Source organism: Apis florea, unplaced genomic scaffold (assembly GCF_048593485.1).
Source record: "Apis florea isolate Af1SG1 unplaced genomic scaffold, ASM4859348v1 contig_3587_pilon, whole genome shotgun sequence".
In the NCBI taxonomy this organism is placed as follows: Eukaryota; Metazoa; Arthropoda; class Insecta; order Hymenoptera; family Apidae; genus Apis; species Apis florea.
Genome location: NW_028256789.1, coordinates 2,801,547 through 2,824,587, shown reverse-complemented (window position 1 = coordinate 2,824,587; position 23,041 = coordinate 2,801,547). Strand labels below are relative to the sequence as shown.

General features: G+C 33.2%; 2 protein-coding genes across 4 annotated transcripts in view; both read right to left on the bottom strand.

Moving 5' to 3' along the window:
• Nucleotides 1-7,630: 7,630 nt before the first annotated feature.
• LOC105735107 (uncharacterized) lies at nucleotides 7,631-11,862 on the bottom strand. Its single transcript, XM_031915780.2, has 6 exons — nucleotides 11,682-11,862; nucleotides 11,437-11,507; nucleotides 10,641-10,805; nucleotides 9,164-9,293; nucleotides 8,185-8,492; nucleotides 7,631-7,960 (listed from the first exon to the last, which is right to left on the bottom strand). The coding sequence occupies exons 1-6, from the start codon at nucleotides 11,685-11,687 to the stop codon at nucleotides 7,732-7,734; spliced, it is 909 nt and encodes a 302-aa protein (XP_031771640.2). The 5' UTR covers nucleotides 11,688-11,862; the 3' UTR covers nucleotides 7,631-7,731.
• Nucleotides 11,863-12,173: 311 nt separating this feature from the next.
• The window catches only part of LOC100865250 (neuropeptide CCHamide-1 receptor-like), a 28,630-nt gene continuing 17,762 nt past the window's right edge, over nucleotides 12,174-23,041 (bottom strand). For 2 of the 3 annotated variants that reach the window (XM_086914355.1, XM_086914357.1), the window contains exons 2-7: nucleotides 15,883-16,393; nucleotides 15,361-15,553; nucleotides 14,790-14,923; nucleotides 14,411-14,584; nucleotides 13,767-14,017; nucleotides 12,174-12,892 (exon numbers count right to left, since the gene is read on the bottom strand). In XM_086914355.1, the coding sequence (XP_086770481.1) occupies nucleotides 12,601-12,892; nucleotides 13,767-14,017; nucleotides 14,411-14,584; nucleotides 14,790-14,923; nucleotides 15,361-15,553; nucleotides 15,883-16,263 (1,425 nt within the window). In that variant the 5' untranslated portion in view covers nucleotides 16,264-16,393 and the 3' untranslated portion in view covers nucleotides 12,174-12,600. The remainder of the gene's footprint in view (nucleotides 12,893-13,766; nucleotides 14,018-14,410; nucleotides 14,585-14,789; nucleotides 14,924-15,360; nucleotides 15,554-15,882; nucleotides 16,394-23,041) is intronic. The other variant, XM_086914358.1, reaches the window with a different exon arrangement.

The window sequence follows — 23,041 nt, the reverse complement described above, 5'->3', positions numbered from 1 at the left end:
TAAATTAAAGAAATCTGAAACATAAATATTTATAAATTAAAAAAATCTGAAACATAAATATTTATAAATTAAAGAAATCTGAAACATAAATATATATAAATTAAAGAAATCTGAAACATAAATATTTCTAAATTAAAGAAATCTGAAACATAAATATTTATAAATTAAAGAAATCTGAAACATAAATATTTATAAATTAAAGAAATCTGAAACATAAATATTTATAAATTAAAGAGATCTGAAACATAAATATTTATAAATTAAAGAAATCTGAAACATAAATATTTATAAATTAAAGAAATCTGAAACATAAATATTTATAAATTAAAGAAATCTGAAACATAAATATTTATAAATTAAAGAAATCTGAAACATAAATATTTATAAATTAAAGAAATCTGAAACATAAATATTTATAAATTAAAGAAATCTGAAACATAAATATTTATAAATTAAAGAAATCTGAAACATAAAAAAAAATTAATACAAATGATAAATTAAGAAACAATGAAATATAAAAGAAATTTCGTAAAAATGTCAAAATATAAAAACACAAATATATAATTTAATACTATGTTATATCCAATATTGCCCAACGATGTCCAACGGTGTTCAACGATGTGCCACGCTGTCCAACGCTGTCCAATGATGAGTTTTAAAATAACTTAATTTATCTTAATATTATCTTAAAATTAAATTTTAAAATCTAATATATAATCTATTGATAGCATCCGTATCAAACATACACTCCTTTCGCTTAAAGCAAAATAAAAAACAATTAAAATTGTTAATTATTCAATTCTCTCGTATCACCCTAATACTTTCAATCGTTACGGAAAAAGAACTCGAGAAAAAAGAGAAAATATAAAAGAAGAAACCAAAAAATACAAGAAAGAAAAAAGAAAGAAAAAATTAATATCATTGTCAATCTCACGACTTACGTCAGTGGACTTACGAGAATCGTTGGACAGATGATACTTACCAGTCGTGTCCAGTTGAGGATTACGACAACGGTCTAACGGAAGGACGACTTACGTTCTAACGACACAGGAAGGAGCAAGAGATAAATCTCTGACCACCGGAGCCGAATTACAAGAACGATGTCTGACCGTAAGACCTATCTCTAATCGAGTACTAAAGGTACCAATCGATTAGAGCGCGGATCCTCGACTGGTCACCGGAAGTAGAGCATCCGTCCAACATCTCTTGCCACTGTTGCATGCGACTGACAATGATTTGAAATAAACGACGAAAAAATATAACAAACCAAAAATGAGGATAAATTGAGAAGAAAATAAGAAACAATCCGAGTAAAAATAGAAATTCGAGATGAAAAATGATAAAAACAAAAGAGAGAATATAAATTAGAGAGTAAAAGAACTGAGATTATTATTTTTCGCTTTAAGTTAAGGAGTGTATTTTGATACGGAATGCGCTTAAATTTAAATACTTAAATTTAATTAAACTAATATTCGCTTATTAACTAATTAATATCTGTCAAGGATATTCTCGTCTTATTTAAAAAAGATAAAATTATTAAAATATTGTTAAAAATTTAAGAATAACTTTAAAAAATGAGAAAAAGTTAACGAGAATATTCTTGTACAGATTTTATACCTGCAGTCTAGTCTAATTAATAAATTAATAAATTGGTGAAAATAATTAAAGAGAATCATATTTTAGACTAGAGTGCAGGTATGCGTAGTTCTTGGCTTACCATCGCTTTTCGAAAACTACTAATAAAATATTTGTAAGATATTTTTTTAAAAAATTTTGAAAAAAAATTTGAAAAGCGATGCCAATTACCGGGTCTCACCCACGAGGAGGTGACTACGCATCGAGACCCATTTATAAAAAACATAATGTGAAATATATATAATAAAAAATTTATAATAGAAGAATATAATAGATTAAAATAACATTATACGCACAACAAATAAATTAATATTCTTATAACTATAATGATTTTAAGCGATGCTACGAGAATTAAAAAAAATAATAAATTCACATAAGCAAACTTTTTAACAATATTTTTATTAATGGTTCAACATTTAGGGACGCTGGAAAAGAAAAAGTAGTCAGGAGATGCTGAAAGAATCACCTACTTGCAGCTCCTATAACTGCATTTGGTGATCCAAAAATAGGATCATTTCCACAATATTAGTGGAAGATTCATGGGCATTTTATAAACGCAACGCTACTTTCGAAAAACGCGATTGTATTTAACGCAACACTACTTTTAAAAACTCGATCATATTTTTAACGCAACACTAACTCTTAAAGTAAATTTAATAAATTGAAAACTAATATCTGTTTAAAACTCGAATTAAAAACAAAATATATGAATTTTTAATATTAAATTTTTTAAAAATTATATATTACCATGATCAAAATTATTAAAGAAAGTCGCGATATCTCGTAAAAACGCAACACTAACATTATTATTTTTCGCAACTCTAATGCAAACCGTAATTTATTTGTCGCAATATTAATTATAAAAATCGCGATTTGCCCATGATGATTGTGTTGGCCGAAATGTATATCGGCCAAATATAACTATTATTACTACTACTACTACTAATACTACTACATACTCTAAAACGAGCATAGTGACAAAATAAAGATGTTACAAAATTTAGCAAATTACTTTCACACTTTAATTATTACGTACCTTTCTCCTGAAATTGATTGACGATGGTTAATGATCATTGCGTAAATCGCGATAAAAATCGTATCTCAATTTTAATTATCAGTACTTATGCTAAGAAAAATTTTTATATAAAATATAATATTGCTATATTATAAATTGTAAGAGAAAATCATAACACAATTCGACAACATGCACGATCATTAACGCATTGTCAGTCACTGGTAAAAATTATAAATTATAATTATCATGCCCATTGCCTTTCTCTCATCCAAATAATATTTTGGCATGTAAGTGAGATCGTGGCAATAAAATTAAAAATTCTGAATTAAAAAATATATTTGTTTCGTATCTAACGTGCTATAATTAAAAAAAAACTATGATTTTATCTAATTTAATATTTTATTTATTTAATGAACTATTAAAAGGATAAAAAATTGATAATAAAAATGAATGAAAAATGCAGTAGAAGAATCTAAATATTACTAGAAATAACCTCAGGCGATTTCTTCATCAAAACATATTTTCGAAAACATGAAAGTATTTAAAATTTGTTGTTTTGAAATCTATCTGTCGCGAAATGTTTTCTTGCACATAAAATAAACTTGAACGAAAAACTTTATTTTTCAAACATTTGTTAGATAAATTGATTATGAAATAACAGATATAAAAAAAGACTAAAAATGGAGAAAAGATTTTTATTACTATTAATATTAAAAAACGCGATGTGCAAGAAAACCTAGTCTGAACTAAATAAAACACAGATAATTACTATTTATATAGATATAGTAAATATCTGTGGTCACTATGCTCGTTAAAAAAAAATCTACGTATAATATAATCAGTCACACATGTCGATTCAGACTTTTCGTCCTACGACATGAGTGACTGGAAGAATACAAAAGCATGCGACTTACCATTAGATGCGAAGAAGTCATCATCGTGAAGGCCATCATCGTGTAGGGGGATGTGGATGTCGTCTTGTCCTCTTGAGAAAAGCATTGACTCTAATATATATACCCGAAACGAAATATTTAAAAAACACAACATTAAAACTATTATAATGCGACCATCTAATTACAATCGACGAACAAGTACTGATTCTAATTTCGCGTTATCCATTAAAGGATTTAATTAAACTGTTACGAAGCAAACACTGACTTTACTGACCGCATTGCGCGCGATCACAAAAATTTGCTGAAAGAAAAATTACGTTAATAGGGAGAGATAAGATAGAAAAAGAAGTAAAATATTACTTTGATATTTTCCCTTCTTTTTCTTGTTAATGTAGTTCTCAGCTTGGCATCGGTTTTCAAAAACTAATGTTTTTAATGTTTTTATAATCTTTTTTAAAAATGTAATATATAATTTGGAATATAATTTTTTTAATGTATTTTTAATCAAATAACATAAAATGAAAACCGATGCCAATTACCAGGTCTCACCAACGAGGAGGTGACTACATCGAGACCCACATAATATAAAGAATATAATACAAAAAATAAAAAAAAAGAAAAAATTAAAGTATACTTATAATATCTTATAACAATAAAAAATGAATTAATAGATACATAAATAAATAAATAAAGAAACAAATAAATGTATAAATAATTAAAAGTATAAATTAAAATATTTTTAAATAAATGAAAAATGAAATAAATAAAAATAATTAAAAAATAAATTTTTAAATTTTTAAAATGTATAATTAAAAAAATATGGTAAATAAATAAATAAAGGATTAATTAATTGTATAAATATATAAAGGAATAAATAAATCAAAAAATAATTTTGAAATAAAAAACGAATAAATAAATGAAAATTAAAAAATAAAACAAATAAATAATGTACAATTTAAAATGAATGATAAAAAAGTAAAAGATTAAAAATTATTCAATCCAATATAAAAAAGTTAAAGTTAAAGTGTTATAATTTCGATCTATCTATCACGAAGGTTTGTTAACAAATGAATTGTCGTCGCGACCTATGTTGTATTTATAAGTAATGATAATAACCGAAGATCGACGACATTATACGCACTTTACCGAATATATGAAAAACAATTCTAAGACCAGAATTGTTAATAATTTATTAATTTTTACATTTTTTATTGTTAATTTATGGATTTAACAATATTTTACAATATTATATGTAATAATAAATATGTTTTTTTCAAAAATTAATGTGATTTTACAAATCTATAGTATTAATTTTCGATTTGTAACTGTATTAAAATATTTTAATTGTTATTTTATATAAAAAAATAATTGTAAAGTAACCACAAAAGGACTTAATGATCAAAAATTTATCAATTTTTCAATTTTTATTTTCAATATATGCATCTAGAAATTTTTCGCGACAAATAAATGTAGAAATAAATGAAGCATTGAAAGATTTAAAAAGAAAAAACTAATAAAATTGAATTAATAAATAAATACATTATTGATTAAATAAATCAATGAATCTTTCAATAAAAAAATAATTGAAGATCTAAAAAAATCAAAAAACAATTGAATAATAAATTTAAATAAAATAATGTGTAAATGAATAAATAAATGAAAATTAAAAAATAAAACGAATAAATAATGTACAATTTAAAATAAATGATAAAAAAATAAAAGATTAAAAAATGTTCGATCTAATATAAAAAAGTTAAAGTTAAAGTGTTATAATTTCGATCTATCTATCACGAAGGTTCGTTAACAAATGAATTGTCGTCGCGACCTATGTTATATTTATAAGAAATGATAATAACCGAAGATCGACGACATTATACGCACTTTACCGAATATGTGAAAAACAATTCTAAGACCAGAATTGTTAATAATTTATCAATTTTTACATTTTTTATTGTTAATTTATGGATTTAACAATATTTTACAACATTATATGTAATAATAAATATGTTTTTTTTCAAAAATTAATGTGATTTTACAAATCTATAGTATTAATTTTCGATTTGTAACTGTATTAAAATATTTTAATTGTTATTTTATATAAAAAAAATAATTGTAAAGTAACCACAAAAGGACTTAATGATCAAAAATTTATCAATTTTTCAATTTTTATTTTCAATTTATGCATCTAAAAATTTTTCGCGACAAATAAATGTAGAAATAAATGAAGCATTGAAAGATTTAAAAAGAAGAAACTAACAAAATTGAATTAATAAATAAATATATTATTGATTAAATAAATCAATGAATCTTTCAATAAAAAAATAATTGAAGATCTAAAAAAATCAAAAAACAATTGAATAATATATTTAAATAAAATAATGTGTAAATGAATAAATAAATGAAAATTAAAAAATAAAACGAATAAATAATGTACAATTTAAAATAAATGATAAAAAAATAAAAGATTAAAAAATGTTCGATCTAATATAAAAAAGTTAAAGTTAAAGTGTTATAATTTCGATCTATCTATCACGAAGGTTCGTTAACAAATGAATTGTCGTCGCGACCTATGTTATATTTATAAGAAATGATAATAACCGAAGATCGACGACATTATACGCACTTTACCGAATATGTGAAAAACAATTCTAAGACCAGAATTGTTAATAATTTATCAATTTTTACATTTTTTATTGTTAATTTATGGATTTAACAATATTTTACAATATTATATGTAATAATAAATATGTTTTTTTCAAAAATTAATGTGATTTTACAAATCTATAGTATTAATTTTCGATTTGTAATTGTATTAAAATATTTTAATTGTTATTTTATATAAAAAAAAATTGTAAAGTAGCCACAAAAGGACTTAATGATCAAAAATTTATCAATTTTTCAATTTTTATTTTCAATATATGCATCTAAAAATTTTTCGCGACAAATAAATGTAGAAATAAATGAAGCATTGAAAGATTTAAAAAGAAGAAACTAATAAAATTGAATTAATAAATAAATATATTATTGATTAAATAAATCAATGAATCTTTCAATAAAAAAATAATTGAAGATCTAAAAAAATCAAAAAACGATTGAATAATAAATTTAAATAAAATAATGTGTAAATGAATAAATAAATGAAAATTAAAAAATAAAACGAATAAATAATGTACAATTTAAAATAAATGATAAAAAAGTAAAAGATTAAAAAATGTTCGATCTAATATAAAAAAGTTAAAGTTAAGTGTTATAATTTCGATCTATCTATGACGAAGGTTCGTTAACAAATGAATTGTCGTCGCGACCTATGTTGTATTTATAAGTAATGATAATAACCGAAGATCGACGACATTATACGCACTTTACCGAATATGTGAAAAACAATTCTAAGACCATAATGATTAATAATTTATTAATTTTTACATTTTTTATTGTTAATTTATGAATTTAATAACAATTCATTACAATATTATATGTATTAATTAATATATATTTTTACAAACTATAATTAAATTTATCGTTTCATAGTATTAATTTCTCAATTTATAATGCGTTAGAATATTTTAAATCTTATTTTTCGAATGATAATTACAAGATAACTATAAGTAGATTTATAATAATCAATATATAATAATTTACACATTTTTTGATATTTTAATGTACACTTTTAAATTCTTTTAGTTATCAAAACATTTTATAATAATTTTAAAAGTCTCATTCTAGGACAAAAACTTTACATTATTTTAATACAATCATTTTTATTGAATTTCTTTTCTGTCTGATTTTTATGTTAGAATAATTCTAAATTTGGTTTTGTATTTTAAACAAATTTAAGATAAATTTAAGACATTAATAAAATGTTTAAATTATAAAATATTCCATCATATATTTCATTTATGATTGCACATCAAAATTTAATCAACAATTTTAACCACCAATGGTATTCTACACTGGTAATTGAGGATGACAAATGATAAGGAAACTGTGGATTCTTTCCGAGAACAAGAAAAGACAATTAAACATTAGATCTATTATATATCTCGTCTGTCTTAAAAAATTTAAATGTAGAAAAAAAATATACACGCACTTTATTTATAATTTATATTTTTACTTGGGAAATAAATTTTTTATGACAATTGAAACTTTTATTAAAATTTTTAAACAAAAAGTGCACGTTCAAATAACATATCAAGAAAAAAGCATAGTGTTGGTACTATGTTTAGTTTGCAAGTCTGTCTCTGACAGAACTGGAATAATATCCAAGCTTTCGCTTTCCTCGAGGCTCGGTTTCCTAAAGAATAATTCTCTCAATAACGTCCCCTCGGTAGAAGGCTCGTCCAGATCGTTTTTACCCTTGATCCGTACATTTTGTATCTGATACGAGATCGATTCTTTATCGAATTCCTCCAAATTAGTCCTATAATATATAATTAAAATGAATGCACAAAACTTAACCCGCCTAATTTTTTTCTTCTATAATAAATAATATCGTCAAACTAATTTCTATAATAAATAATTTCTCTTTAGAAAAAAAAAAAAGGATAATTAAAACTTATCATCAAATTTTCCAATTTAATCGCACATCTACTATCATTCAATTCGGTTTTAGTTTCGGTTCGGTTCGGTGTAGTGTTTCCTTACGTAGTTATCTCGAACTCATCGGTTTGACAAGCTTGATGAGCCTTCCTCATGGTATCCTTGCTCCTTTCTAATTTCACCTCCTCGAGTAGTTCCTTTGTTCTTTGAAATTTACCCTCGAGTGCATTGGTTTCTGACTGCTTCTCGTCCAGAGCATTCTGCAGTCGGGATTTCTCACTCACCAGATTCCTCACGGTTTGCGTAAGTTCGAGGAATTGTTTTTCCTGAGTGGCGATTTGCCGTGTCAACAACTCCAAGATATGTGAAATCCGAATCTTTAACTCCTTCGCCTCGACTCGAGCCTGTTCCAGCTAATAAAATATCATGAAACGTGATATCGGACGAAATTCTTCTACTACGTTTCATTTATCTCGTAAAATATCAGTAAGCATTCTTTCGCGAATAAGCGTTATTCTCGTTCAATTTTCATTGAAATTATAACTCGAAAACGAATTTGAATCAATCGATAACAATCTAAGAACTTTGTACACTATTGGCCCAATAGATCGAACTTTCATTTAAAACTATATTCCGCACTCCTATTCGACGTTTCGATATTTTAAGTTGAAGAACGGGATCGTTTTGCAAAACTTCTCCAATTATTTGTATCTCTATTATGTCTATAAACAGTCAATAGATTCACAAAGTTTACATAACAAGGGACGATTTCGATTTAAAGTTATTCAATCAAGATCCGTGTTTAAAATTCTATTTCTACGATTCAACCATATGTCTGGATATTTATCAGCCGTTATTATCAAAGTGGATTATAAAATTTTTCCTGAAACAATTTATCATAATCTACTTCCCTTTATCTTTCTTTTCCCATTCGATCCCTCGATTTTTTAACTTCTAGAAGTTTTAAACTTCGATCTTATCGCGCCTTTTTTCTTTCTTTTTTTTTTTTTTTTTAATTGTAAGAATAAAATAGACGAAGAGGTGGAGGAACGGTCACAGTTTAATCGAGCGTGAAGGAAATTACTTGAAATTCTAATTGTTTCTTCTCGGTTTCACGACGGTCCAGGGATTTCTTGTACTGATTCCTCATTGCTTCCTTTTCCGATTCGCTCACCGCCAGCTCCGATTTCGCGTCCCGCATCTCCTTGGTGCATCTGCGCGAAAAACAACGTTCCATCAGCTGTTTCCCGGCAGGAAATATCGTTGAAATATCGCGGGGAATCACGAAAATTTATGCTTTATACGCGAAAATCGTCGTGCGGTCGATTTAATTCACGAAATGAGATACGAAAAAGGAAAAATTCGCTCCCTTTCTCCAATCTTTATTTATTTTTTTTCTTTCTTTCTTTTTTTAATAGAATCACGAGTTCGAACGCGCGTGCGAATTCTCTTAACACGTTCCCTTACAGCGTTTAAATCGCTCTTTAATTACGCGATTCGAAACTGGTATTTTCGAGCGGAGGAGGAAACGCTGCCGGGGCATGCGATCGCCATTATCTTAATTAAGATCGAGCGTCTGACTTGCGTTCGGATATGCGGATCTTCGAGAAGAAAAATCTCGATTGATCCGTTGGGGGGCCTCAGAGGAATACGGTTCCCCACAGCGGACTGGCTTCGACTCGAGGAATCGCACGGTCTAAAACTTTTAATGGCCGCCTCCCGTTGTAATCGGTTTCCGTGACAAATATTTCATCGCGTGGGTATATTAGTAACAGTTGGAAGCGATCACGCGCGGTGAAATTTATTCGAGGTGTGGATGTATCCTTGGGATCGATGACGGAGAGAAATGTACGGGACAGGGAGGAAGAAATAGGAAAAGGGGGATGATAAAGTGGTTGGGAGGAAGCTATAATAGAAATTTATTTCCTCGTGACGATAAATGTTTATTTAAACTTGGAGTAATACCGGGCGAAGAAATATTGATGTATTAGGTTGATGCATGTGGAGTGTTGTTTCTTCGAGGTTTCAGCTTGACAGTTTGAGTTAATAAGTGTCTATTAAGTTTTCGTGTTTACGGTTACGGATTACGAGTTAAAATATAAGCACGAAAGAAATTTCATCGAAATTTTGACAATTTAACGTGTTAACTATTTTATACATCGATATATTTCCAGAACGATGAACGTTATTACTTTTCGTTAAACTTTTCTGTATTCGTAATAAATAGGATGCATAGTATAAACACTTATCAATTACGTTTCACAAAAATTAATATAACTTATAAAAATTTTCTTCAAATTCGAAATGTGTTTAAATGAATTTAAAGTGTCAATAATTAACGATTTTGTTTTAAATATACGTACAATATGTTTCGAAAATACAATCCCTAATTTGATTTATGTGATTGTCCAATTATATATTATCCGATAAAATACGGTTAAAATTTTATAAAGAAAATTAATTACCTATAGATCCGATAGAAATGAGCATCAGTATTGAAATATAATAACGATTAATTGAACGTAAATTGAATGGCGATATAAATTGCAGAGGGAATTTACTTAATCAATTGTTTGACCAGTAGAGCTATCCTCTTCCTATCGGCGGGACAAAGATCTTGGATATGAGGGAACGAAACTGAGTTCCCATCCACGTCTTCCCCTCTGCATTTCCAGCAGGCTTCCTCGTCAGCTTTCACCTCCTCGCTCTCTGTCGAGATCGTTTGTCTGCTCCAAGATTAAACAGTTACTTAAATGTTTCTTTATATTAAGAAATAGTCGTCACAGGCCGATGCAAGCAACGCAATCCAAAACGGATTTCCTCTCGTTTCATTTCGAAATATATTTCTCGCCGATACGATGGAACGGAGTTATTCCTACACGAGTTATTCTCTGATATTTTAATTTTAAAAAGCAATAAAGCAATATCAACGAAATTTGAATTTTCCACGAACGAAATTTTCTTTTACTTGCCTCGTGTATCTCTTTCAATTATTACAGATTAAGATCAATGTAAGAAAGATGATAAATTAGATGATAAATTTGACAACACGAGGAAAATTTAACGAGCGATATTGATTTCCAATCAAAAAAAAAAAATAATTCCCGTGAAACGAAATAGATTTAATTTACATACCGAATCCCGCATTTGGTGAATAATAATGAAAAGTGGAAATGCAGTTTAAACACGACGAATCAAGGGAGGGAATGCAGAGTTTGAACCAGCCCCAACAATGGACCGATCAAGGGAACGTGTAACGAAATAAGTAACGAAGTAACGAGTATCGTGCTTGAATCGTACTTTAACCTAGTTATAGCCGTCGTACGTATCGGGATTAGTTCAATTCTGTGTACGGACCTTGGTCGTCGTGATGCATGTATTCGTTCTCCTGATAAATCCGGAGTGTACGTTGATGAAGTCTGGCCAGTCTGCACAGAACGAATTCGTGAAATCGAATCGTGGCCGTGTCTCAATTTCGCGGTCGAACGTGATGAACCGATGCACAGGTGCGGCCGGGAGAAACAAAAAAGAAGCGATGAAGAATGGGAGAGGGGTGACGTTGTACCTTTTACTCCATCTAATATAGGAATTCATAAGAGTACCGTCATCGTAGTCGTTTGAATACATGCCCGGCAGACATTTCTTCCCGTTGGAAAGTTGGAAGATCGACGAGGCGAATTTCGAGCCCTCGAGTTTTTCCCCGACGAAACACGCAGAAAGGAAAAAGGATTCGACGCTGTTCGAAGAGGACTCGACGCTCGGTGATCGACGGCCTGAAGTTGCATTTGTATCGAGCTTTTAAACGACGCTCTGCCCAACGGCGGCAACAAGAGGAGGATTTTCTTTTGGGGGAGAAGAGGGGTGAACCGATGAGATTTATTAAATCGTGGATCAGATGAGAAACGATCAGATGATATCCGTGCGAAGAATTGGACAGCGTATTGGGATTTTAAGTCGAATTAGCGGCGCCATTTTTATCTCGTCTTCTATTTCCATTCGTTTCGTTCCTCTCGTCTCCTTGAAGCAGAAAATAAGGAAGAATGATAAAGAAGAATTTAGAGACACGAAGAAGGGGAAGAAGGGGAGACGTGGGATTTACATATCTGAATTTTATTCACAAAAATCGGTGCGCTCTAAATGTACATATTTGTCGCAGTCTTTGTTCCCGCGAACCATATCGACGCAATTCACACAAGATTACTTTTCCTTCCGTTTAATAAACAATTTCTCGATGTTCGTGCATCTCGAGAAAGACGAAAGGATAAAAATTGGACGACGAACGGACGAGATGCACGTTTAATCTAAAATCTTCTCCCTCTGTGTCTAGCGAATTGTCCTCATTCTCGATTATCCGTTTGCAAAACGTGTTATCCCTTTTTGAGGGGGGATACACAACTCTTCGACGCATCTTCAACACGCTCGAATACAATTACGGAGAGATAGAAACGCGAAACGTTTAACCGAAAAAGTCTGGTTCGAACACAGGGATCGGATTGGTAGCTGAATCATTCATTCGGTCCTTTAGCATTCACGATTGATCGGTTGCTCCGTGGTCGAGTTTCGATGGCTTCTCAATCCGTCCTCCACTCCGTTCGGACATCCGGTCAGGCTAATGGTCGTTTCCTGTTCCTTGATCGGGACACCGGCCCTGGTATCGTTTCCTAGGATCGACATGTGCATCCGTTGCCCCCGCCTCGAGTCGTATCTTCTCGAGCTTATTAACGAGAAACTCTGACCCCGCCCCCGTGAGCTCAGGTCCGATGACCGACGGTGTCGCCTCCGCATCCGCCTTGGCACGCAACAAAGCAGGTACCTGCCAGACGCAAGTTTTGCATAATTTTAACGATAACGGTTTAACCCCACTTTCGCTCTATTATGCTTGTAATAACGTTACTTTCCTCGGCTTAACGGTAATAAGGAACAATCGGCTATTGATTATCTTGCTCGAGTTTGCTCGTTAAACGAGCGTGTTTAATTATTCGTAATAGGCTTTGCGTTTTTCGAGTTGGAAAGGTAAATTTGCAAAGTAAATTTCGAAAGTTTGAACGTGTAATTAATCGTTTTCGAATTAGGGAGAGAGAGAGAGAGAGAGAGAGAGAGAGAATGATGGCGCGAGAGTAAAATTAAAGCAAGTCGTTAAAATCATACATGGGGGATGAAATTGAAGTTTGAAATAGTTTGGTATAGAATAACGATGTAAAAAAAGAAAAAAGTCAATTTTATATTATATTTCAAATTCTATCCCAGGTGGGCAATAAATATTCATAGCAACGACCGAATCCGTCCGAAATTCTCGCGGAAATGATTTTCACCCGAAACCGTGAAAATGTGCGGCTAATTCATGGACAGGTTATTCGTGTAACTGAATAGACGCATGAGGAGCATTGATTATGCTATATTGATTAGTCGAGCAATTTTTACTAGGATTGATAGCGTTTCGCGATACGATTTATTTTTTTAAATATGGTTATTCCGTAGGCGTTAAATTGCTGCCAAAAAATTTTCTCCCGATAACTTCGTTTCGATAACTCTCCACGAACCGTGAATATTTAAAAATCGAAATTGATTTTCGATTCGTTCTAACGAGACACGATTTTCACTCACTACACGGTAAATCGAGGAAATCGTGTTCTTTTTTTCTTTTTTCTTTTTTTTTTTTTTTTTGTTTTTTTTTTCGATGAAAATACCTGTCGAAGTATTTTCTGAATGTACTGCTCACGCAGTACAAAGCGATAGGATTGATACAACTATTGGTGAACGCTAGGCAAAAACCGAGGATCCGGAAATAATGCCAAAAATCGTTGTAATCCTGCTGAGCGGTTGGATGGATGTAAAACCACAGCATAAACACGTGTTGGGGGAAGAAGCACACTGCAAAAACAATCACGAACGCCATCACCATTTTCGCCACCTTTTTACGCGCTTTCACTTGTTTCACCTACAATCAAAACGGTACAATTATAAAAGATGATATACGATTTTTCAAAAAAAAGAAAAAAAAATGATTATCTCTCTTTTTCCTTTCTACAACAATTTTTCTTTCAAGAACGAAAAAATTTACTCTGAACTTTACTTGCTTATTTAAAAAAAAAAATCCTTGATCATGTAAACTTTTCAAAAATTATAAGGAAAAGAATGGACGAGAGTGGTTTTTTTTTAAAAAAAAATTGATAACTCGTCCCATTTAAGTTTAATGGGAATCGAAAGCTGTTATAAAGGTCGGAAGGAAGGATCATCGATGCAAATTTAAAAATTGGAGAAACTTTCGTTGATCTTTTTCAGTGGTACAAGTTTTCTATAATATATAACTTTTATACAAGTTTTATTTTACCTGACATTGCATCTCACCGGGTATGTTCCTTGTGCTGCGCATCAAGTGTCTGGCCATTAGGATGTAGAAGAACGCGATGATGATGAGCGGCACCGCGTAGTAGATGAAGAAACGGCAGACCAAGATCGTTTTTGGGTAATTCGGCCCGAATTCCGGGGGATACGGATAGCAAGCCTTCGAAGAAAAATGATCAGAACTGAAAATCTTCAGCGGTTCAAATTATCGATTAAACCGAGTTTAACTCGCGTAATAAAATGGAACGACGAGTTGTTGCAAAGAACAACAGCAAGAGTAAACTTGATCGCGAATAAAAATTTTATTACCTCGATCGATATAATTGGTTAAAATAATTAAGAGCTAATTGCCTGATGGAACTCACACGAAAGCTAATACTGCTGTTCACTTTGAAGACCCTGATGTAGGAGAAGGAACCGGGGATGGCGCACATGATGGCCAATAGCCAAATCAACGCGGCTACGATCACAGTGAACCGGGTTGCTCGTTTTCCAGTACCTTGAACAATAAAAATCAAATAAATCAAGCCCGATGAACATTTACAACGCTCGAATAGTTTCCTATTTATAGAAACACTCTACCTAAACTATCTAGAATCACTATTTTCTAGAATGTTAAGTAAGGTATTCTTGAAAACTGTGAAGAACGATTCTTTTATTATAGATATTGTCTCGTGTATCAGGTAGATATTGCATTATCACGATGAAAGAGAAAATCTTGTAAGCAATCTTCGTTAATCTTTTTAATTAGCTACTTCTATTGAGTTATTTTCGAAGGAGGAAAGTTGAGAAACTTTCATCGGTTTCTTTACTCGAATCCGTGAACGTTTTGCATCCACTGCTTCATTTTCAAAGGCGAAAATTCCCCTTTACTAACCGCCTTCTAGCGGAACTGAAAGACTTAAGGACAGGAAAATGGGAAATCGAAGCTCGTACCCGTCGTGTGAAACTTTCTCATTGGATCCACGATGGCGAAGAATCTGTCCGCCGATAGAGCCGTTAAAGTGAAGACGGAGACCCCGATCGAGATATCCTTGGCGCACTCGGACACCTTGCAGAGCACGAGTCCGAATGGCCACGAGTCCAGGATGTAAACGGTGAATGTGAATGGTACGCACGTCATGATCACCTGCGGTGTAAACCAAGTCTCAGAAAAATGGAATAGGTTGCCAATTTAATAGAGGTACTTTTAAAATAATACACTCTCGAAATTGAACGAGAAAATTAAAATTCTTGATCGTACAACTTCTATTCCTTTTGTCTCTCTCTCTCTCTCTCTCTCGTAAAAAAAAAAAAAAAACATGGAAAAGGAAAAATCTCAATATCGTAAAATGAGAAACGAAATATTACGGAATTTTTTTAAAAGAAAACATAACATATCGTGAAATATCGAAACATCGACGAAGGAAATTGGTCACGAAGAATAAGAACAAGTTTTCACCAAGAATGGACACGTGCCAAGAGATCTCCAAGCGCCAACGAGAATACATAAATGTTTGGAACGTTCCTCATGTTACTGTGCCGCAGTATGGTGAGCGCGAGCACCCCGTTTCCTGTGAGCCCGATCAGAAGAATCAGGAGGAACACGATCGGCACGATATAAGTTTCCGGCCGATCTTCGTACGGCACGTACTTCTCTCCCATGCTCAACTGTTCCTCGTCCTCCTCTTTCAACACCATCTGATCGATCACACCGTACATACTCCCTATGCTCGTGTAATCCGTGGTCGAGGCGATCGCGGAAGTGACTCTGAGGACAGACGAGGGGGACGGTGTGGCCCGCGACGGGGGGAATAACGGAGATACCGTTGCTCCAGCTTTCGACATATTTTTGTTCATCCTTTCACTCCCAAACTGGTCCCCACTGAAATGGGCGATCGTTCGCCTTTCATATCTTCCCGATCGGGTCCCTCCGCCGGCCAACGGCCGCAGGCGGTTCGTCGTTCCTCGTTCGAGCAATCTCTGCTCCCTGGAAATTGGAAAAGAAACGTGTTAGCCAAAGTTCTCGGCAAATGAAGCGGAACGCCACCGTAAATGGGGAAATGATTCACGCGCTCTCTCGGAAACGGGGCGAAAAGGAAATTACACGGATCGGAAGGGACGCGTGTAATTTTTAAGCGAGGAGCTTCTCCTTTTTTTTTTTTTTAGAAGAAAATAATACGAAAAGATAAAGGTGATGAAGTTTAATGTCAGGGTGGATTTATATTTATAAGAAAAGAGGAAAGGGATGGGGGTTTAATAAGCGACTCGATACGATGATTCTTTGGAGACGCGCTCGCCATGAACTAAGTCCAATTTAATGAGAGTTCCGTTGCTGATTCTGTGCTGTGCATTATATAAAAAAGGTTATCGATAAATTCGCAAAGCAGGGGAGGAAAAAAGAGAGGGAGAGAGAGATAGGTGTAGGAGTGCATTTCTGTCGCGATAAAGAGTTACACTAATTCACCGTGCTACGTGACCTCGTTAACCAAGCTCGAGGATTTTTAGCCGTGGTACTTTCTATACCGTGCCTCCAGCGTTTTACGAGCCGTGAAAAAGTCGCTTGGTTTCTTGTAACGTCGTCTCGAGATCGACGGTTCTGCTCCACCAAGTCTCAAACGCGTAGACTCAAAGTCTACCCCGTTGCGTGGGCAGAGCGTTTTCATTCCCTTGAGACCTCAAGACACGGTCGATGCATGAAGATAAGAGTGCTTCAAACCCTTGAAATTTCTTTGAAAACAATAATGACTGTGTGCGCGCGCTATCAGATTTCTGCGCAATTAGAGAGTTCCAGCTTGGGGGATATCAGCTTGGAAATACTTGGGTTTAATTTTAGTCGTTAATGATAACAGTCGTTTCTCGCATCGCCATTCTGTAATTTATATATTTTCTTTCGAAATTAAGATGCGAAAGCTTCAAGACTTTAAATGGAATTCTCCGATTATTCCAAATAAAGGAAATTCGTAACGATTTTAAAAATTGTGTCACGTAACTAGACTAGGTATTACGCGCATTTCCTTTCCTCGATCCTCTATTTGTTTTGTTTTACGATATAATACTGGAATCTAAATGGGTCAGGATCACAATAGAACGAACGATATTAAGGTAGGGTTAAGTGGAACCGCAAATTGCGAAGCCGGGTATTGAAATAAAATAATTCTCCACCTTTCCACCGAATGAAATTAAATTTCAAACATATTGGCGAATTCTTATTTAAATATTATTTATTTTTCCACGTGAAATAAGCTCTTAATCGGGAGAGGAGAGAATTTATATTCAAGCATTTACTCGCTACTTCCATTGTTGTTCTGGAAAAATGAATACGCCAGAGTATTCTCTTGCCTCTTTTGTGAGCTGAATAATGTTGCTCCGCGAGAGACAATGAGATCTCACCGGTGCTCACCAGACAAAGTTACAATTGTACCTTCGACGAAAGAATTTTATATCTCGAAACGAGGAAGTCACACTTGTAAAAATTTGTCTCGGCTCAACCTCTCTTGAAAAAACTCTTGACACAACAATTCAGTTTCATAAACTCCCGTCCAAAACTTTGCACACGATTCGTGCTGTAAAAACCCGATACGATGAAACCCTAGCGAATATTCTTTCTACGAGAACAACAACAAGTTCTCTCAGAAAAGTTGACCAATTTCGAAGCGATTGTACGCGTTGAACGGCAGATTATACTTCTTAAATCATGGTCCAAGTCGCAACAAAGATATTTTCTATTCGATTTTGTAAATAAGAACGGTGTTTGCTTCCCGAGAAATTACTTAAGATCGCCTCTCATCCATTTGAATTCGCTGATCCCGCAACCACGATATCACACGATCAAATCGACCCACCACTTTAATTCACCCCGACAATTTCACGCTGCGACACGCTCGAACGCCTTTATCTTTCAAACTTGACGCGTAATCTCACGCCCAAGATCCTTCTTCCATCGAATCGTGAAAATCGAACTATAATGCGTGCGTGTATATACACGACACGAGAAGCCAGTTATTTTGCCAAATGGATTTTACGACACGCGAATGGAAGGAAGGAAGAAGGAACGGCACGATAAAGCTTCCAGGATCGGTAAGCCTATAAACCCTTTTTACGGATTCAATCACGAGGCTAGACCGATATTCGATTGGATGCAGCGTTACAATACGTATTTATTCTCGGCGAAGGCGCGTTACGACGACTGATCCTGATACAAAGATAGAGCTCGTAAATCGAGAGCCAAGACATTTAGGGCCGTTAAATGAGGCTAAGCGCGATGCCGGCCCCGATTGGATTAAACAGGATTACGCAGTGGTCTGGCTATCACTTTGCGGGCATACGTGTGTTCCACGTTTTTCACGTGGATTAATGGAACGAGCCATTCAAATCTGCCAGTAATTTTGGAACGAATTGTAATCTCCGCACAGGCAGAGACCTGGAGAAACGAACGACGAGAATCGTAAGTTTTTTTTAATGGAACTTTCGTGAGCAGGAACTTTGGGAAATATGATAGGGGGTTGTTAGGGTGGCAGATCTTTTCGTGAGGGTAATAGATGACTCTTGCGAATTGCGATCGTTATTCGAGAAAGGGAGGGATTAAGCAGGTAAGCTGGCGGAGCGAGGGTGTTTGCATAAAAACGAAAAACGAGATCAAACTTCAGAAATAGAGAGCGACGCGAAAACGAGCGAAGAAATGTCCGTGTAATCGAGTTACCGCCGTCCGTTGCAGCTGTTGCTAAAAGCCTGTTGTTCAATCTACCAACGCGAATGAAAATTACAATTTGAAACGTGTTGGAAATATCCCTCCAAAACATTCTCTCTCTCTCTCTCTCTCTTTTTCTCAATTCACAATTACAGTATAATAAAATTCTGCATGCAATTTCCAATCCACGGGGATGAAAATATTGGTTTCACTGCTCTCCTATTTGTAAATCTTATTCCTTTCAGTGGTTAAGCTTTCCGGAAAGCTTTGCGAAACGTGTTATGCACCGCGTTGAATTGTCATTAACGTCATTTAAGCGTTCGATTATCGATTTACTTCTTTATCGTTCAGTTGCGTGGTTCTATAAAAGTTTCGCTTCACCAGCCCACTCGCGTCACTTCGTTTCGGGAAAGGAATCAAGGGATATTTCGGTGTTTGGAATTCTTTTTTCTTTTTTTTTCCTTTGTATTTTTTCGTGTTTTTCAATATTTTTAAATTTTTCATCGTAATTCAACGCCTGCCAATATAGGCATTTTGGCATATTTTCAAATTTTACAAAGAGAATCATTTGCGTTATTTACTTTTTCGCGTAAAGTTGAACGAATATAAAGTCCATTCTCTGAATAATTTCCTCGATATTTTTACATTCGCGGAGAAAAAGTAAAGCTTATTTTTTTTCATAGGAATTAGTTTCATTGGATATTTAATTTTGTTGATCGAGGTAAACTGATATTCGTTTTTTCTTTTTACCCTTTAATTACTGAACGAATTAATTACCACAGAAATCTTTGCCACGCCATATATTTTCTGGATATTTTAATGATAAATTGCTTGGCCATCAACACGTGTGTTGTGCACGTGTGTTGGCTAACAAGTTTTGATAAAACGCGGTGAGAATCGATTAATTATCACGACTGAAAATTCTGATAATACGTACGCGTTCCCCTTCGTTTTATGATTCGCCATCCAAGTGAAATTGAAATGACCAACTGCCATTCTTTCCAATACTATCGGCATGAAACGAAATAATGAACGTACGAGGGGCTAGTTTAAACAATTGATTTGTTATTTCGAAAAAGGAAAAAAAAAACAACTTTCGATATCTCCTAATCTTTCACGCGAAAAATAATTTCGAGATTTTTCAAATTACGAGGATGGAGAAAAAAAAAATATTTCGTTGAACGTTGAATTTGAAAATCATCCGCTACAAATAGTGGTGAATTAACGAGAGATCGGATATGTATGAAAGAGATGAGAAGGATATCTGTAGCGCGAATCATAAAAAAAGGGTTTTTAACGACTTCCGATGATCGTTTTCTCGTTGTATGAAAAAAAAGTATCGTAAGATTGCATGGCGACCACTAATTGGGGCGCCAGAAAAATAATCAAACATCGGACACATGGCCCGTTAATCTCAATTGCGCTCGATAAATAATTACCCGTTTCAATCTTGACTCATTCGACGAGAGTGAGCGATATCGAGCGGCAAAAACTTTGGTTTTTATGTTGCAAAAAATTAAATCGAAAATATTTGTATTAATCGAAATATTAAACCAACTTCAAAAACTAAAAATACGAATAAAAGATAAATATTTTTTTCTTCCCTCTTATTTTCCCTAGTAGTTGATAACAATTTTTGTATCATTTTTTAATCGTTTTTTTTTATTATTTTAACAATTTATGATATCACATCACGTTCGATGTAATTTAACAGTAAACCTATACGTATCGAATTTGATCGTCGAACACGTGTATACGTTGAAATTGTTGACACACACACAACAAAATCTTGATTTGTTGATTCCTCCTTTCCTATCTTCCGCTATGCTTGAAACTGGATAGATAACTCCACTCTTTTAGTGACTAACTCTTCTTCAGCTTCACAAATTTGGCCGAGTAGTAATCTCTGGATAGAACTGAATTGGTTTTAAAAATCTCGAGTGAAATTGATTGAGTGGTCCAAAGACTCACTCTTCTATGTTTGCCAGAAGTCTAAAAAAAAAAAAAAGAGAAAAAAAAGATCCGATTTCCTGGTCTTCCTTGGAAGATCCAAAGCTAATACCATTTCAAGCGTCTAAGGGTGGAATAAAATAAATGTGTGTATACACATTCGTGGATGTTTTGAAAAGATTGGAATCCTATTATATTTTATTTAGAGAGTAGGGGGAAAAAATGTGGTGATAGGTATGTTTTAATCAAGGATGATGGTCAATAAAAAATTTGATATTTTTTGAATTAAAAGAAAGAAGTAAAAACGAAGCAATCTTATACAAGGGATATAACATAAAAAACGATGAACAATGATGGCGAATAATGTAAATAAAAATAATAAAATGTAAAGCCATAAAGACACCTACTTGATCACTTTAAAAATAGAGAACGTCGAGAAAATTAATCGAAATAATTTAACGAGTGCTCCTTTTTCTATACATGTTTATTGCGATTACGTTTTATCGTACGAATTCGAGCCTTTGGAAAAATTTCAATTTCCAACATATATAACTTCTTTGCCATAACTTTACGCCTTCGATATCGAAAAATTTCAAACGATTATTTTTCACGATCTCCTTTTCTATTTCGAAATTGTAAAATAAATTTTTCTTTTTTCTTTTTTTTTTTTTTTTGTAAAATTTCTTTTTCCAACTTTAAGCACGACTACATAATTTACGTATGTGGTGTCTATATAATAAAAAAAAAACGCGTAGGTAGAAAATGAAATCGCTCCCACGTGTATGTGAAAAATATCGTTTCCTATCGGGGATACGCGTGAAAGAAAGCATTTATATCAACGGTGCGTTTAGGGGATGATAGATGATCATTCGATAAAACTCTTCGAAATCGCGATATGAGAAAGGCAGAAAGCGTAACTTGGTTTGCAAATATTTATACAGCTCTTCCTGAACGTTCAACTTTGTTTCTTTGTTTGACGGCTTTGTCAGCACTTTCGCTCGGGTCTGACCAATATTGGCTTCTACTACTTCGTCGCAACTACTCGGCTAATATACATTCGAACCGAGTTCTCATCTATCGGGTCGGTTTATCGTATCGAAGTAATAAATGATAAATGCTCGATTATTATTTCACCGCGCGGAGTCTAACAAATGGTTAACGGGTGGTAAGTAATTGCAATTGTCATCCTATTTAAAATTTCGTTTGAGACTCGTATAAGTTTCAGCGAAGCTTAACGATTCTTCTTAATGAATAGGACGTCTTTCACCCGGCTGATTACAATTACCGTGATGCAATCGGTTTTAATCCTCATTAATTTCTGTTTAAAGCTTGACTTTCTGGGTGAAGATCCTTCAGAGAACGATTCTTCGAATTTACGATAAATTGAAACGCATTAGCGAGCGTTCTTTGACTCGTTAAAAATTTTTGAAACGATCACGGGTATCACGGGAAATTTATGAATATTCTAAAAGCAGGGGGGGGGAAGGGAAAAAAATATGAAAAAGAAACTGACCCGCTGTAACGTGATTGAAAAATGTCACGATATTTGGTCGTCAAGCGTCATTCTCTTTCGCACGCAATTTTTCCTATCGATCAAGCCTCTCCTGATTGACGTGTTCCCTGCAAAATGGAGGACGAAATGGTCCGGAGAGCGTTAAGAGGATCGAAAGCGACGAGAATGCTTTTCGCAAAAAAAAATTACAAGAGATACGGAATCGGTTTTCCCTTTAGAAAAAAAAAAAAGAAAGAAAGAAAAAAGAAAAAAAAGGTGGAACAAGTCTCTCGAGTCTGGTGAGAGAATTCTTTTAGGCTCGAATGCCTAATGTCGTCCAACGAAGAAAAACCGATGAGAGAAAGATTAATTAGGTTTAGCTCTCGACTAACTGTCCTAAGAGAAATTTTCGTTTTCTTTGCGTCTTTCGAAGTATCGATAACAAGCTAATGAGACGAATTTCCTGTGAAATGAAACGAAATCGAACGAAGGAATATTCCGATAAT